The 18,458-nt window shown below is 40.7% G+C and overlaps 1 protein-coding gene across 1 annotated transcript; it reads right to left on the bottom strand.

Moving 5' to 3' along the window:
• Positions 1–1,132: 1,132 nt before the first annotated feature.
• On the bottom strand, positions 1,133–12,323 carry LOC144704432 (phosphatidylinositol 3,4,5-trisphosphate 3-phosphatase and protein-tyrosine-phosphatase PTEN2A-like). Its single transcript, XM_078576851.1, has 12 exons — positions 12,195–12,323; positions 11,079–11,603; positions 10,164–10,265; positions 10,021–10,077; positions 4,133–4,198; positions 3,633–3,809; positions 3,457–3,543; positions 3,303–3,367; positions 3,132–3,208; positions 1,608–1,654; positions 1,345–1,475; positions 1,133–1,241 (listed from the first exon to the last, which is right to left on the bottom strand). Exons 2-12 carry the CDS (start codon positions 11,508–11,510, stop codon positions 1,133–1,135), a joined length of 1,350 nt encoding a protein of 449 aa, XP_078432977.1. The 5' UTR covers positions 11,511–11,603; positions 12,195–12,323.
• Between the last annotated feature and the right edge of the window lie 6,135 nt (positions 12,324–18,458).

The following is an 18,458-nucleotide window of genomic DNA, read 5'->3' as shown; positions in this document are numbered from 1 at the left end:
AGGGCAGAGAGTATTGAAGCTTGAACTCCAATAAGTAGAATTTGATGAGAGAGAAAGAGAGGCAGAGAGTATTGAAGCTTGAACTCCAATAAGTAGAATTTGATGAGAGAGAAAGAGAGGCAGAGAGTATTGAAGCTTGAACTCCAATAAGAAGATTTGGATGAGAGAGAAAGAGAGGGAGAGAGTATTCAAGCTTGAACTCCAATAAGAAGAATTGGATGTGAGAGAAAGCGAGGGAGAGAGAGAGGAAGAGAGTATTGAGCTTGAACTCTGATAGGGAGAATTGGATGACAAAGAAAGCAAGGAACAGAGACTATGGAAGCTTGAACTCCAGTAAAGAAAGAGATTTGGATGAGAGAGGAGGGGTAGAGAGTTTTGAAGCTTGAACTCCACTGAGGGAATGAGAATTGGATGAGAGAGAGAGGGAAAGAGTATTTAAGCTTGAACTCCACTAAGGAATCTCTCTCTCTCTCTCTATCTATCTCTCTCTCTCTCTTGCCCCTATCTATCTCTCTCTCTCTCTAAACATGCACATAGAAAACCATCAATTCCAACTCTCTCTCTCTCTATCTATATCTCTCTCTCTCTCTCTTGCCCCCTCACTCGACCTCTTCTTCCTCTTTCTTTGTTCCTCTCTTTCCTCTTGCTCTCTCTCTCTCTCCTCTGCCCCCCCTCACTAGACCTCTTCTTCCTCTTTCTTTATTTCCCTCTCTTTCCTCTTGCTCTCTCTCTCTCTCTTGCCCCTCACTAGACCTCTTCTTCCTCTTTCTTTGTTTCCTCTCTTTCCTCTTGCTCTCTCTCTCTCTCTCTATCTATCTCTCTCTCTCTCTCGTGCCCCCCTCACTCGACCTCTTCTTCCTCTTTCTTTGTTCCCTCCTCTTTCCTCTTGCTCCTCTCCTCTCTCTCTATCTATCTCTCCTCTCTCTCTCTCTAAATGCCCCCTCCACTCGACCTCTTCTTCCTCTTTCTTTGTTCCTCTCTTTCCTCTTGCTCTCTCTCTCTTCTCTTGCACCTTTCACTCTCTTGCTCCACTTTTTTCCTCTCTTGTTCTCTTCTCTCACTCTCTTGCTCTCTTCTCTTTTCTCCATCTTGATTCTGATCTCTCTCTTTCCTCTTGTGCAGCCTCTCTCTTTCATCTTCTTCTATCTCTCTCGCTCTCTGTCTCTCTTCCTCTCTCTCCTCTTGTTCTCTTCTCTCTGATTAGTCTCTTCCTGTTCTCGGTCATTGTGGTGTTCAACCAGCTGTGGAACAAGGTTTAAAAAGTTGTTATTAAATAAATAAATAGACGAATAAAGAGTTCGCAAGAACTCTTTAAAAAATATTTTTATTGGATCTTTGACGGACCAGTAGAAGTCACCCTGACGGTCGTGGAAATGGATCTTGAAGTCGCCGACGAGCTCGGTCAGACCGGGCTCCCCGGGCAAAGCAAAGACCATGAGTCCTTTCTTGGGAGCTTTAAACCAGAAGTCCTCCGGCTAGAAAACAGAAAAAATCAGTTAAGAACTTAGAAAGTGTTTAAATTTTGGAAAATGGACTATCTTAGAGAGATTATGACAGCTAAGAAACTATTTTAGAGGGAGAAAGAAGAGAGAGGGAGAGGGAGATACTGATAGGTCCTTTGTCCGGGGATGCTTCTTAGTTGAAAAAAGAACACCTGAAAGAGAAACTTAACATTGTAAGGGACAATATTTCACCAAAGAAATAATTTTTCTAGATTATGGCAGAAGAATCTTCATAATGCGTCAACAAAGTTGGCGAAATATTCCAGAAATACTATTATAACCAGGATCTGTAATGAAAATTTTCCCCCGTGATTTCTATCCGTATAAAAGGGGTAGGAATTCTTAATGATGACTGAGTTTGGTTTTATCTTCCTCTCCATCTGCCCAACTTGACGGGCAGCGGGGTTTCCCCCACCGCGCTGCACTATCATTCTCCTTTCTCTCTTCTCTCTCCCCTTTCTTTTTCTCTTCTAACTATTTTTCCTCTCTCTCTCTCTATCTCTATCTCTCTCTCTCTCTCTATCTATCTCTCTCTGTCTCTCTTGCCCCCCCTCACTCAACCTCTTCTTCCTCTTTCTTTGTTCCCTCTCTTTCCTCTTGCTCTCTCTCTCTCTCTCTCTATCTATCTCTCTCTCTCTCTCTTGCCCCCCCTCACTCGACCTCTTCTTCCTCTTTCTTTGTTCCCTCTCTTTCCTCTTGCTCTCTCTCTCTCTCTCTTGCCCCCCCCTCACTAGACCTCTTCTTCCTCTTTCTTTGTTCCCTCTCTTTCCTCTTGCTCTCTCTCTCTCTCTTGCCCCCCCCTCACTAGACCTCTTCTTCCTCTTTCTTTGTTCCCTCTCTTTCCTCTTGCTCTCTCTCTCTCTCTCTATCTATCTCTCTCTCTCTCTCTCATTGCCCCCTCACTCGACCTCTTCTTCCTCTTTCTTTGTTCCCTCTCTTTCCTCTTGCTCTCTCTCTCTCTCTCTATCTATCTCTCTCTCTCTCTCTCGTGCCCCCCCTCACTCGACCTCTTCTTCCTCTTTCTTTGTTCCCTCTCTTTCCTCTTGCTCTCTCTCTCTTCTCTTGCACCCTTTTCACTCTCTTGCTCTCTTCTCTCTCTCTTGCTCCCTTTTTCACTCTCTTGTTCTCTTCTCTCACTCTCTTGCTCTCTTCTCTTTTCTCCATCTTGTTCTGATCTCTCTCTTTCCTCTTGTCCTGACCTCTCTCTTTCATCTTCTTCTATCTCTCTCGCTCTGTCTCTCTTCCTCTCTCTCCTCTTGTTCTCTTCTCTCTGATTAGTCTCTGTCACTCTTTCGTCCATCGTCAGTCTTTTCTTGTTGACCTCTCTCTTCACCCTCAGTATTCTTGATTGGTCCTCTCACCCCTCTCCCAGTCTCTTCTCCCTCGATCTTCTTCTTCCTCCATCGCTCTCCCTATCCCTCTCTCTACTAATCTCTCCCCCACCCTTCTCTCACTCTCTTCTCCCTCAATTTTCTGTTCTTTTACCTATCTCTCTCTCCCTGTCTCTGTCTATTATACATCTATCTATTTTCTCTATCCTTCTTTCTATCTATTTATCTATCTTTCTATATGTATATCTATCTATTTATTCTGCACTCTATATCCTTCTCCCTGGAGTTCAACACATACCATCGTGATTGGATATGGTGATCGACGGCCTGACCCAGTAGGGGCACCTATGCAAACGAAAACCCCTCAGCATGCACCTAGCCAACAAGTCAGACATCAAAATTATAGATAAAATGAGCGAACTGCCAAAAACAAGAACAAAAAAATCACAGACATGCGCAACAAAGATACCTGCGGCTTGATGGAACCTCCCCATTGAAGTAGGTCAGAAGGCGCTCAAAGTACTTGACATATCTCTAAAACAATGAACATAAATAAAGTAGTTCAAGCTTCCAATAACTGGTTCCTTTTTGGAAACTATAAAGAAAGTTGTAGGCGGACTGACAATTTGACTTGGAAGAACAAGGCCCTTAGCATCAAGACACCTTTTTTGATTGTAGTAGTCCATGGATTCCTCAGCAGTAGGGAAGAACTGCAATTCAGTAACTAAGAGAAAATTAAAACACAGGAAACAAAATGATGAGACAGAAATGAATCAATAAAGGACTGAATTGTTTTCACCTTAAGGTATAGAAGAAGACTAGATATCATAAGGCCCGTCCTCGCCATCCCGGCTTTACAGTGGACAACAACTACATTTTCAATGTCCTCCTTCAGCCATGAATAGGCACTTTGACAAAATGATACCACGAGTTGCAGCTGGGGGCAATTATGATCATCGAATGGGAAACTTGCCACCTAAATATTAGAGGCAAAATGGATTCAAAATGGCATTGAAGATGATAAGAACCCCACAACCGTTAGGGATATTTCTGTCATTTCAGTAAATGGTATTTTGGTCTTTTGTTGTATTTTTCCCCATTAATTCCGTAGCTCTTCCATTAGGAGGACATCAAAGAAGAACTATTGAAGTCCAACTTCCCAGTCTCTCTCTGTCCGTCGTTCTTACTAGAAGAACAAACGTGTGGTTCTTATCAGAAGATTATTCCGCAAAATGATTTTAAACGGAGTTTTGAATTATTTAGTCTTGTCATTAAATTGAAAGATTCAGAGATTCACACCTTTCCCTGCAGTAATGATGCATCATATAGCCTTTCTGAGCACAGATTGTAGACCTTGTATTTTCCCTGGAGATACGACGATATAAGGTCAAAATCAAAAGCTGGAAAACAGTGTTCAAGCACTTGAACCCTAGTGCGGTATTATATCTACCTCAGCTTCAAAAATTCTTTAATCAATAACAGATTCATAGGAAACAAGTGCAAGTAAGAAAAACAACTGAGGTAGTCTGAAAGAGAAAATATGCAAAGACTAGATCAAGAGTAGATGGCTAATTCAGTAAGAATACCACACATAAAAGCAAATATCATGTCAGCCCTGAAATATTCTTTTAAAAAATGTTCTTCAAGTGCCAGAATTGAACCTGGATGATGCGTATGACAAGGGCCTATAGCAGAGAATTGAACCTCTTAAAAAGAGGAACGGCTTGTTGTACGTGGAAGATGCTTGTGATACAGGCCTGATGGTGGCTTGTATCAGTCGTGAAAGGGTGATAAAGCTCAAGATGGAGATTACGTTCAATTACATCATTTTCATCTTGGAGATAACCTTTGATATTTTGGCAACGTTGTTCCCAAACATTATCAAGAATGTTAATGTGTCTGAGTATACTTGCGACACAAGTCAACATGCTGATACGATCCTCTACCCCCAAGAGTATCTTAGGCATTTTAGCCCACTAGGGGCACTTTAGTCATCATACGTTTAGGGTAGATTGCTTCATTTCCTTATAAATATGTGTAGCCCTTCCTTGAGGAGGGCAGTCAAGACTCAAGGTAAGATCGGCCTATTGGCTCGCTATCTTGATCCTCCCTGTCTCGGTCCTGTCCCCTTGACCGTCCGGTGATCCCCTATCCCCGTGATCGTCTCACCAGATCTTCAGCCGGGGCTCCCCTGCAATCCGATCCCTACCCTTGCTGTTCGGTTCTCTTCTGGTCTCCGACGATCCCTGTCCCCGCGATCGTCAACCCTTCACTGCGTCATCAGACGGCTCGTCCCTGGTCGATCCCTGCCCCATCTGTTCGACCCCTCCTATCATTCCCGTATCGACTCTCCTACCCTGGGAACGTCTACCTCGCCTCGCCCTCTACCCTCTGTCCGATACAGACCTAGACTGAGGTTCTTATCACATGCATAAGAGATCCTTGTTTAGAGGATAAGGAGAGAGATGCGTAGGTCCCTTAATGCTCATTCATAGTGACGTATGGGCCCTTGCACAGTTAAATTCACTGACTGGGATCAGGTTTACAGGCCTAATCAATGACTATACCAGGACTACTTGGACTTATCAACTCAATAGCAAATAAGATATAAATCAGATGATTCTATATTTGTGTACCATGATTCCAAACCGATTTGGAGTCAAAATCAGAAAATTCAGGTCAGATAATGCGACAGATTATTTCAATCATCGTCTGACCACTTATTTCAAAAACCACTTATGTCCTGAGAGATAGATATGGTTCTGAGATAAGTTGGGAGAGGCGTTGGGCTCGTGTCAGGGGAGAATCCCCCTTTTTGGAGCAGTCTACGCCAAGCGATACCTCAAGTGCGGGAGTTCTTTGAGCCCAAATTGGGGGATGGGGCAAGGTTCCATTTTTGGACTGATAATTGGTCTAACCAAGGCACCATGAATTTGAAGTTCCCAAGACTATTTGCACTAGCAGACACCCAGAGGCCAAAGTCAGTGAGTGTTGGGACGAGGCTTGGGTCCCTATATTGACAAGAGCCTTATCAGAGCCACGTTTTGAGGAGTTTTTCCGGATGCAAGAGTCACTTCTACCACTCAGCCCTTCAACTGAAAGTGGAGACCGTTGGACGTGGCGGAGGTCGGCTTTCTCAGTGAAAGAAGCATATTTGAAGATTAGAGGAGAAGCGAGGGATGACGTGACTATCAATAGGGCATGCGACAGGTTGATGAAGCTCAAAGTTCCACTGAAAGTGCGAATTTCAGCTGGTTATTGCGGAGGCAGAGGCTGATCACACGGGTCTATTGGCGGTGATGGGCCCCCATGGATCCTGCAGACTGTCCTATGTGCGCTAGGGGGGAGGACTGCTCACACCGATTCTTCACGTGTCACTTCGCCCAGAGAGTCTGGGCATCGCAACAGGTACCGGATGTGAATGTCTCCTCGGATGAGGCCTTTTGGACTTCAGTCATAGAAGGAAGACACAGAAGCGGAGTGGAATGGGGCGGCTACTCGCAGTGCTCTGGGCGATATGGCAACATCGGAATGAAGTGGTGCTTAAAGGAAAGGCAGCTTCGGTAGTGGACGTTTCTCATGCCGTAGAGGCACTCGTGTATTTTTGGGTTGGAAGGGGAGGATAGTCCTTTTTTGGTCAGGTTTGTACATTGTTTGTACAAAACATTTACAAGTTAATGATAGCGGGTTGGCCACCGGTTCCGGGTGGCCTTCCATATTTTCTTCAAAAAAAAAAAAATTCAAAACCCATGGAATAGTCCAAGAATCCTTGCGTCAATATTCAGAAAAATGGGTGGTAGAGAGGACGATTGGACACATCGTGGAAATTGCTAGGACTATGCTACTGCACTGAAATGTGACAAAGGTTTATTGGCGGGATATTGTATTGACGGCTACTCACCTAATCAGCTGGCTTGCATCCAAATCCCTTGGGTATGACTATTCATCGTTGCATTGACTCAATGTTACCCACCTTCCACAAGTGCATCTGAGAGCACAGCTAGTTCCCAGAGTATAGCATATGTCCACGTGCAGCATACAACTGGCAAGTTGGAGCCTAAGGCAATTCAATGTGTATTTTTGGGTCACTTCACCACAAATTACACAGATGTTGTCCTCCTGAGACAAGTTCATCGTTACAGCAGAAGTGACCTTCCATGAGGGAGTAAATTTCTTTGAATAATCTGAAACTGCCCTGACAGACAGGGTGCCAAGGCGGCTGCAGATCAACGCTTTAAGTGGTGGCCCCCTTCTCCAGATCCTCCAGTGCCAGAAGTTGATACAACACCTACAAAACCTACAGGTTCCGGGAAAATCTTGGTTACTGGAATAATTCCAGAAGAAGAAACCCTAGTCACAGAGGGTCAGAAAGTTGAAGAAACGACCGAACCAATCGTCTCACCTGCTGAGTCAACAGATTTGGTCAGACCTCTGAAAGACGCCTTTTCAGGCTGCCTCGTTGCATTACATACGGGCAAATGTACATGCACACAAAGACATAGGTATGCTGCGTCTAACATGGATACATATGAAAACTTATCTCCTGATTTTCAGGGCTTTATGACTTCACTAAAGAGCCATTGATATCCCTCATACTACAGAAGATGCTGTGGGAAATCACCAGAAACATGACGTGGACTCTGAGATGGATGCCCTTATAAAAGACAATATTCGAGATATTGTAGACTTGCCTTGAGGAAAAGGGACAATCGGGTGCAGATGGGTCTATAGATTGAAGTGCGGATCTGATGGAAGCCTAGAGAGATGCAAACCTAGACTGGTATCAAAGGACTACACCCACTCATTTGGTGTTGCAAAATTGAATACTAAAGCTATTCTGATTGCTCTGGTAGCAACATGTGGATGGCAACTTCAACTGTTTGACACGAAGGATGCCTATCTACATGGTGACTTGGAAAAGGAGAGGTAGATGCAGCACTCATGTTCTGAAAAAATTCTCCATGTGCATGGTTTGACGTGAAGAATGCCTATTCCATGAAAAATATTGGATTTAGGCAGAGTAACAGTGAGCATACTCTGTTCATCAAATGCTATATTGGTGGTCAATATTGGTGGTATATGTTAATAATCAAATGATGGGGCCCCTGTAAGATTTTTCTGGTGAGGCAGCAGGAGGTATCATGGGCCAATGGGCCTCTGCTCAACTGGGCCAGAGGGGACCAGTAAGCTTCAGCTATGGCTGGATCCAACCCAAAACAGCCAGTCCATCCTGACCTTGAAGACCCAGGTTGGGTGAAAACCAAGAAATTGGAAAGAGGACACAGAGGAGGAAGAGCATCGGAAGATCAACTGGAGAGAGGGCCCCTCATCAACCCCACAGCCGCCAAATCTGAGGAGCTCTCCGAGGACCACCCTCCCCCTTGCACTACCCTTCCCACTCTACCTTCCTCTCTACTGCCTTGTGAATATTCTGTTGCTCCCGATCCTGTCAGGCCATGAGTCTACAATTTTTTTTGGATTATTTGGGCATGGATTCTCTAGAAGCTTGGTTTGAACTTATCATATTATTATAATGGAGCCAACGAGGCAGCAAACCAAGCGTTGAGTAACCAACTAGCTAATGAGTTTGAAATTAAATCTCTTTGATACCTTAAGTATTTCTGGGGCATCGAAGTCGCCTATGTAGGAAAAGGCATTTTTATATCCCTCATTAGTATATTTTGGATTTACGTGAAAGCCATCCACAATTCCAGTGGATTCCAATTTAAAATTGAGAGAGGAAGACTGTTCTCACATTTTCTTTGAGTGTGCCCGGGTGATATGGAGCCCGCAGAAGCTCACTGGGGTGGATGTGGCTGCTGACGAGGCCCTCTGGGGCTTGATCCAGGGAGGCATGTACAGGGGACATATGGATTGGGGAAGGCTCCTTGCTGTGTTATGGGCGATATGGCTGCACCGGAATGAGATTGTACTTAAAGGAAAGGATATCTGGACGGACAGCCCCCTAGATGATGTGGGGAGTTTTATTTCATATTGGTTTTGGAGGGAGTGAAGAATGGAAAGAGGACCACTCTGGTCTGTTCATATATATATAATTAAATTCTGGTAGATCACTGTTATTTGATCTTCCATCTTTTCTTCAGAAAATAAATTGGGCCTGTGAAGATGCAAAACATGTGAATAAAGGGCATGCATCAGTGGCTGGTGGGCCACCTTATCCATTTGGATCACAGAAGGCCAGATACTCTATTTGTAGTTGGACAGTTGAGCAAGATCATGAAGAGCCCCAGACTATCACACATGCAAGTAGTAAACAATTTCTGGCGTATCTCATAAGGACGGCAGGTCATGGGTTGTTATTCAAAAGGGCCTGACCAAGAGCTATACGCTGACGGCAATTATGGGGCTCGGTAGTGGACTGACATTCAACAGTGGATTCTATTCACTCCTTGGAAGAAATGTCATTACATGGCAGAGAAACAAGCAAAATTGGTGGCAAGGTCAAGCGTAGAATCTTTCAAAAAAAGTCAAGTGCATAAGCTGAGTTCTGTGCAGTGGTCAAAGGTTTATGAGAATTGCTGTGGATTGGGAAATACTAGAAGATATTCCAAGACTGCCCAACTACTTAATACTGTGACAGTGGATCCGGGATTGACAATGCACACAATCCTGTGCAGCATGACTGGAGAAAACATGACTAGATCAACAGAAAATTTATAAGAGAAAAGATCAATAAAAAAATAATCAAATTCTAGCGTCTCAATTCTGAGAATCAGTTTGCAGATATGCTAACAAAAGGATTGCCAGGGGCAATCTTCAATTGGCTACTGGGAAAGTTGCGGTTGCCAAGAATCTGCCTACCAGCGTGAATGGGGGTTTCAGCCTTGACATATTATATTTATGTCTTTTATATATTTCTCAATGTATTTCCTAAAATTAGATATATGCCCCTGGACAGTTTCATTCCATAACCATGCAAGGGGACATATGTAAAATACTATATATTGGGTCATTTGATTGAAAATGAGTAAGACTTCCTTTTTGAAAATCTCCCGTTTTCTACAGGAGTCTCCAGGGAGCTGCATTCGAGATGACTCATCAGCCACCAAGAACCACACCGGAAACTGCCGTCATATGACAGTAAATATAGCGCAGGAGCTTCAAAGTCACAGTAAAAAAAATTTTTGAGGCTACTGAAGAAAATAAAAATGATGGATTATAGATACCTTGTGGTGACTCTCAAAAAACCTGATTACTTCTTCCATGTGGTTCCGATAGAAGCCCTGACCCAACATCAAATATTAAAACTAAGTTCCAAAGATATAATGCAATTTTTTTTCATCAGAGTATTGAGACTACTGTGCGTCACCTCAACATAACCGAAAAAACCAGAGCTCATGTCGCCGGCTGGAAAACCCATAGCGATAATATTTTCTGTTATGTACGTCATATCCAAGTCAAACCCCCCTTCCTGCATTACAAAAAACTTAGTCCGTATTCATAACTGGATCACTAAAGTAGAGAAGTAAAGCCTCAATGTAGGACTCAAAAATTACATTTTATCAGTTTGTAAGGTTTCAATTTACTGCATTGTTAATCTCTACGTGACATTTCAGATCCAATGCTAGTTTGAAATCAGTAACGAGTCTGCTCATTTTAACAGAAACATAGTGAAAATTATAATGGAAATAAATAAAATTGCAATAATCGTGATTCAGGATGGCCGCCAGTTAGCTGAAGAGATTTATTCAGTTTGTGAATTTGTGAAGCAACAAACCATTTTTTAATGAAGACTTCATGGTTTTCTAAGTCATTTCATGTAGCTTTGCTTAATGCACTCCGTTTATTTTCTCTATTATGCAAAGGACACGGCACTACATGCACTGAAGCTTATGTTTTTTATTTAGTTTGTGAATTCATGGAAGAAAGGGGAAAACATTAAGAAGTATGACGACTAGGAGAATGAAGCATGCTCTATCAATTTTAAAATTCACGGCATTCAGAGTGAACAGGAATTTTAAGACGTACACAATACAGTCTTGTCTCAGCCATTAATCTGACTTGCTTCAACTTAAGATAACGCAAAAAAGCCCAGAACTTTGAGAAAAAAACATATATTATCAAGGTTATCAGCTAAGACAAATTTTGATAGGTTGAGACTGATTACTACCAGTAATTCTAGATATATGCCAGCCAAATGTAATCAATTATAGAAAATTATGAACATCACCCCAAAAGGCAAAGATCAGGGTAGAATAAATTTCAAACAACTAAGAGGAAATACCTGGTATCTCCGCTTGTTCTGGGAAACAATATGACGAGCCTTAACCTGCACTGCCTTGACAGCATTCTTTGAAGAGTCTACTATTCCTTTAGTCAGGGAACCAAAAACGCCAGGCTGTACTGCATTTGAAGCCTCCTGGCCTCCAGAAGCTTCATCAGGGACAGAGGACTTCGCAGTTTGGCGCAAGTTAAGTCCACTGGTAAAACGTGCAAACGTCGACTTTGATGTATTCCCTTGTTGTGAATCTTCCGGTTTGGAAGATGAAATTCGAAGATTACTTGTCCACGCAGATAACCCAGAAGCAGAGAGGATAGAAGGTGGTTTATCCCCGGAAGAACCCTCTTTAACTACATCAGAGGGCCGAAGATTTGGAGGGATATCTGTCTCGGCAGCCGGCTGTGATGGCAACGATTCACTCTTCACTGTGTCCATCTAATTCCCAGTCTTGGGTAAATTCAAGAAGACACAGCACCGCTTGAAAGCCAATTCAATAAAAATGTAACAATTTTGGTAGCGTGGGATGCCCTGAATAGAGATTCATAATTCAATGATCAGAGGAAGACAGACAAAATTAACATAAAGAAAGACAAACTTGTGCGGAATATTGAAAAAAAATGAGAAGAACTCAGGCAAGTGAAAGACATCAACTCATCAGTGAGCTTGGTTAGAGAGAAAAATCGCCAAGAAATGATGGATGAGTAATACAAGACCTTTTTCAATAAAGATGGAAATCAAGAATTATTTTTTTAATTCAAAAAAAAAGATGGAAATCAAGATCTCGAAGGGATCACATCCGCATGCCTCCCATTCACCGATCCCACGACAAAGCGTTATCAGCTATCCCTTCAGCATACCCCAATCGCACTGGATCGATAACCACTCGGATTTTAACAGAGTTCGCTCTCTAACCAATCCTCGGAAACAAATCAAGTCAATCAATTACAGCGTCTAGTCAAGCAATGGAACCACAATTTCGGAAACTAAAACTTCAAAAAAATCCTCGTTCAAATAACAAAGAAACGAAATCAAACACGAGCATTAGATTCCAATACGGAGCTGAACGGCGAAAAGATCGAAAATCCAGTATGACAACGAAGAAATTTCTACAACGCTCACCGAATGCTACAGTGACTAGATCTTGACAGCAGAGTCTCCTCAAAGAACGGAAATCCTCTCAGAGCCCCATCTGGACGTGGAATCTGCTTCGACGTCGCCTTCGATCCCCAAACAACAATCTTAACGGACCGTTCTATCAATTATAAGACCTCTATTTAATATTTATTACGATTCTATCAAATTTTACTTTGAAAACTTTTCCCCCCTGAAAAAAAATATATGTTATTCATAATAAAGTAGAACTTATATATTTTCTGTGTACATAAATTAATGCGATATTTTCTAATGGTATATGTCTTATGTTTTGTTACAAGACTTAGTCGTATAGTTTCTGTGGAAAATTATAAAGACTTTTATTTTTACCTCGGTATTAGAGAGATGGATATTGGATTAGTTTGGTGCATGGTCCTGATGACACACGAACCATGAGATTTACATGTCTTATGCATTAAAATAATTATACATGTGTGTTATCAAGCCTAAATTGATTAATTTTTTTTTAGGAATATTTTGAAATTTGTGGATTTATGTGTATTTTTTATTTACATCAAGGCGAAAGATTTTTTCTGAGTTGGAATCTATATTTCAGATATTTATGATTTAAATTTGATTTAAATAAAATTTAATCCCCGCCAAATTTGATGCCACTCGATTCGGTTGAATAACGTCCAATGTTTAGCTGACACGACCCCATTGCGAAGGATGATTAGCTGTCACCTCCTATTTTTTTATTCATAGGGCGAGATGGACCAATGGAAGAAGAAGACACAACTAAAATTGCAATAAATTCATGTGTGGTAAAAAATCACTATTTTATCTGCTTTCCTCAAAGTTGGAAAGTAAAAAATGAGGACGTGGCGTCACATGATTGGTAGAAAATTAAAAAGAGACGTTGATATGGCACCAAAATCCGCCTTGTTGTACCATAACAATGATTTGCATAAAATTTTAAGCTCATTACGGTCACATCAGCATGTCAGTTTCTAAAAAAGGAAATGTATCGATCTTCACAGAAATATCCTTAAACTTGCTTCCTTCATTTGTGGGCTTATTGAAAGGGGGTGAGTATTAAAAGTATCTACAGTAAGTGTCCTAGCCTTACATTATTTGTTTTCATCATAATTGTTTGGTTAATTGTTAGTTTGCGAACAAACACAAACAGTAATAACTCCACATGAACAATGTTTGTGAACAGACAAACCATTTGAGAACAGATGGAGATAAATAACAAAGGCATGTTCTGAACAAACATTCCTTTCTTTCCCATCCCTATCATTATCTATCATTTCTCTCTCTATAATCACCTGTCTATAAGTCTCTATTTTCTTCTCACACACTCCCTCTCTCTCTCTTGCTAATTGTCTCTACCTGCAGTTTCTCTATAATCTTCTCTGTTTGCCATTTTTCTCTCTCTAGTCACCTCTGTCTACCCATCTCTATTTTTTGCTCACTTGGGGAAAACATGTACACAATGGAAGCATTGTTTTTGTGTAGTACAATGATGGGGCTGGCAACCTGGCATTTTTATTCTTAGCACCTGGTCTGAAGGGAGTTAAGTGTCGAGGGCTGGGATGCACAATATTTTTTCTACCCTTTTGATTCAATTTATTTATGCTTTTCAGTTTCATTTTGTCGCTTGAAACTTCTTCAAATTCTTTGTTGGTTTGATATTTAAGTTAAGTGTGTGGTTGCTAGTATTTACCTGCAGTTATGATGAATAGGTTTAGACAAATTTTGATCCCATGTATATTGATTTCTTGTTAGTTACCAGTATCCCATATACAATGGGGGTTTAATATTACCTATTATCAATGGCAAGAAATATGAGAAATATGGAAAAATAGGAATATTTTCCATCTGACATTTCATCTTTATTTTTTCTACTTCTATATATTTTAACTTTTTGGCATCCGAAAACAAGTTCATCTTTTTTATTCTACATGAAGTTACTTGTGTTTTTCTTAGTGAATTAATATTGGTTAGCATGGTTCATATTTCTGCGAGCTTAATTTTCTCAAAATGCTAGTCTCATGCGGTTCATCATGGGATAGGGGATTCCATTATCATTAGGGCTTTTAATCATGATTATAATTGACAGATAACTATGAAGCAGGGCTGAGCAAAGAATTATTGAAATTAATTACTGTTGTCTTTGTTAGAGAATTCTCTACCTTAATATCCTCAAATATTGTTGTTCTGCTTTATGAAAGTACAGTTTAAATTTTATTCCAGACTCCTGATATTATATTGACTGATATTGTTAGAGGATAACACGCAAATCAACTTCAATCACTCATTATGTAATATCCTCATCGTCTATCAAAAATTGTGCTTGAAGAAAGAGCGGTATTGAAAAATGTGAGATTGAGCATGTCACTGGTAAGACAACTTAGAAAGGCTTTCTAAGACGTCTAAAGGACTGGATTCATCATATTTATGGAAAGAAATTTCATAACAATTTGCATTAAGCTTAACTATTGGTTCAAATTCAGAGATACTCACCGTTGGTATTCTTTGATTGATTCAAGATTTGAAACATGCTGTCTTCACTATTATGAGCATGATCAAACGTGATCATCTTTGATCTATATTTGTTCTAGGTCCATATTCACGTGTGGTTTATCTAATCCTTGGAGTAGACCCAACAATGAGGGTGAGCTAGTTGAAAGCAATGAATATTAAAGTAACTGAAACCGAGCAGAAATTCATGTAGAATGAAGGAAACTGCTTAAATTGAGGAAAGGACACAAGACTTGGGATGGGGATGTACACTTAGAATGGAGATCTGAACATACATGAAAACTCAAGGAACCTCACAAAGAAAGCGTCGAGGGTGGGACTAAGGGGTAATGCATGTTTTGAAGGGTTGAAAATGAACCACTATGAATGTAGGGTGTGTAAGGAGAATAACCATCAAATCACTACTGCGATCTACTACTATTAAGCTGAACAATAATAGGATCACAACCACCTCAAAGGAAATTGAAGACACTTGTAGAAGAGCCATAAGGAACTTCACAACTGCCTCAAATGAAACAAGCCTAAGAGACTAAGGATGAACTGAGTTCTAGTGATGAACTGATGAACTGAACGATCTATTGTTGAAATATTAGTTTCTGTTGGGTTCAGTGCCTTGGTTCATCCATGGAAAACACATTTCTATGGATGCAAAAGCGTGTCGATCGCTTCATAATCGATCTTTAAAATCGAACATCAAATGTACCTTTTGGGGAACTCGTTCCACCCTTGACTTTGCCGCCCCGAGAATGTTCTGAAGCCATTCACGTGTCCGACCTCTAGAAATATCCACACGATCACTCGTCACTTTGATCTCCACGTCATCTTCTTCAACTCTTCTTGAAAATCTAGAATATCTTCTCACCATGAATACACTCTCCTTGGACGAGTGGTGAAAGGGAGGGGCTCTCAAATTTGGCTTGCATGGGTGCTTAAAATGAGAGCCTTTACCCTACAAAGTAAAATATATCCACCAATGCCCTAATGACCTTGTGCGTCTGACCCTCTTGGCCCATGTATTATTCTAGTTAATAACTTAAATAGCCCAATAACATTTATTGACCTACCTTATTAATTAAATATATCAACATATAGATTAATTAAATAATGATCAATTTAACCCAATCAATAGTTTAAGTTTTCAACCCGTGGGGTGCCAAGCTACACCTCGTACTCCAGAAGATACCGAGTAGTGTTGAACTCTCTCATGGAACCTTTACCGTCATCGGTTACTGTATATGTATAATCCATCATCCGCATGAGACTCTCGAATGACTTAGGGTATGGTTTATCATCAAACCCTAATCCATCATTTGATTAATACTGATGTGTAACGGGGATCATTGGAGAACTCCTTCTCCAATATCCTCACTACCTTGGCCAGGGATGATCCCTTCTTGACCACTCAATCATCTCTGTGAGCTTCTTACTACATCCAAGCTAAAACTTGTTTGAATCCCATGATTAGAGGCTCTTAAGTTGTAGTCAAAATGTAGTCGTACATTCACGAGATGTCCTTGGTGTCTCAGGTCAGTGGATAACTTATACAACTATGACATGAATCAACTTGATTGACGTTTAGGTATAATACCATTCAGGGATTCGTACGGATCAATTCAGTGAACTCTTATTCCAAAGAGCACCCACTATTTGTCCTTAGTGTCGCCACATAATAGTCACGTGATCATCTATACTTATCATGTAAGTAGGATCAGCTAGTGTTATTCTATCCGGATAATTCGATGTCCATCTTGACTATCCATCGAATATGAATATTTAAATACATGTTTAAAGATTAGTGATCAGTGTATTATGATCTCATCATAATTCACTAGGTCATTGCACATATTCATGGACTTTATTATAAACACCACACGAAATAATAGTGAACGTAATTATTGTATTTAATGAACTTAAATAAACATGGTAGTGTGATTGGCTTGACGGCCACATAATATCCATCAATCTCCCACTTGGACTTAAGCCAATAACCCTTGTTCAACAATCCTATTGTTTGACAATGATGCTAAAATACTTCATGAGCTAGCGGCTTAATTACTGGGTCTGCTATGTTGTCGGTTGATGGAATCCTTTCCATCACAATATCTCCTCGTGTAATGATCTCCCTAATCAAGTGAAATCGCCTCAGAATGTGTTTTGACTTCTGATGAGACCGTGGCTATTTTGCTTGTGCTATTGCACCATTTTTGTTGCACAACAACGGAATAGGTTCTGAGATGGAAGGAATAACGCCAAGTTTTGTGATGAATTTCTTCAACCAAACTGCTTCCTTGGCGGCCTTGGCTGCTCCTATGTATTCAGCTTATGTCGTCGAGTCTACAGTAGTACTCTGCTTGGAACTCTTCCAAGATATCACACCTCCGTTTAGTGTGAACAAGAATCTAGATGTAGAACTACTATGGTTTGGATCCGACCGGAAACTTGAGCCAATGTAACCTTGGAGCTTTAGCTCATCTCCTCCATAAATTATAAATAAATCCTTAGTCATTCTCAAGTACTTAAGGATGCATTTCACTGCTACCAAATTTCTCCTAGGTTTGCCTAAAATCTGCTCGTAACACTTAGAGCAAAAGTAACATCAGGCCTAGTACATTGCATTGCCTACATGATGGATCCAATATCCGAAGCATACGAAACTTTAGACATGATCGCTCTATCTTTAGGAGTTTTAGGTGAGTGTTCCATAGATATTTGAACTCCATGTCTCATCCGTATGAGACCTCTCTTAGAGTTCTCCATGCCAAACCTTTTGATAATGGTGTCTATGTACATAGAGTAGGATAATCCTAGCAACCTCCTTGATCTATATAGATACACATTCTCATTACGTTGGTTGCCTCTCCCAAATCTTTCATGGAGAAGTTCTTGAATAACCATGCTTTTACTGATGAAAACATTCCTACATCATTCGCAATGAGTATAATATCATCCACATATAAAATCACGAAAGTGATTGCACTCCCACTGGTTTTCTTGTATACACATGGTTCATCTTCATTCTTAATGATTTCATAAGATCTAAAAATCCTCATCAAATCTGACATTCTAGCTCCTCGAAGCTTGCTTTAATCTATAAATGGATCTTTGCAACTTGCACACCTTATTAAAGATCTTTGCTTTATCTGGAAATTCCCTGGATGCATAACCCTCGGGTTGTATCATATACACATCTTCCTCAAGGTTTCCATTGGGGAAATCAATCTTGACATCCATTTGCTAGATCTCATACTCGTGGTGTGCAGCTATGGCAAGAGGAATTCTGATTGAATTTATCACGGCAACTGGTGAAAATATTTCATCATAGTCAACTCCTTGCCATTGATGATAACCTTTCGCAACAAGTCTTGCCTTGTATGTGTCAACTTGTCCATCTACACCGATCTTTTTCTTAAAGAACCACTTACACCCCATAGGTACTATACCTTCTGGAGGGTCAACCAAGTAGCATACTTGATTTTAGTGCATGGACTGGATTTCAGAATTCATCGCTTCTCGCCATCTTTGAGAGTCAAAATCTCGAACTGCCTCGTCGTATGTTAGAGGATCATCATCCTTAAGATGTAGTGTCTCGACTTCACCTGATGCAATATGTTCAATATAACGATCAGGTTGTCTCACTACTCTTCTTGACTTACATAACTTTAGTGTATTTTCTTGAACATGTTCATGCACTGAGTGCTCATCTGATGAGATAGTATTTGTGTCTTGATTTGGAATTTCTTCCAA

The sequence above is a fragment of the Wolffia australiana genome, chromosome 6 (assembly GCF_029677425.1).
Source record: "Wolffia australiana isolate 7733 chromosome 6, ASM2967742v1".
Taxonomy (NCBI): Eukaryota; Viridiplantae; Streptophyta; class Magnoliopsida; order Alismatales; family Araceae; genus Wolffia; species Wolffia australiana.
Note: the sequence above shows the minus strand (reverse complement) of the source record. Positions and strands in the feature narration are given on the sequence as shown.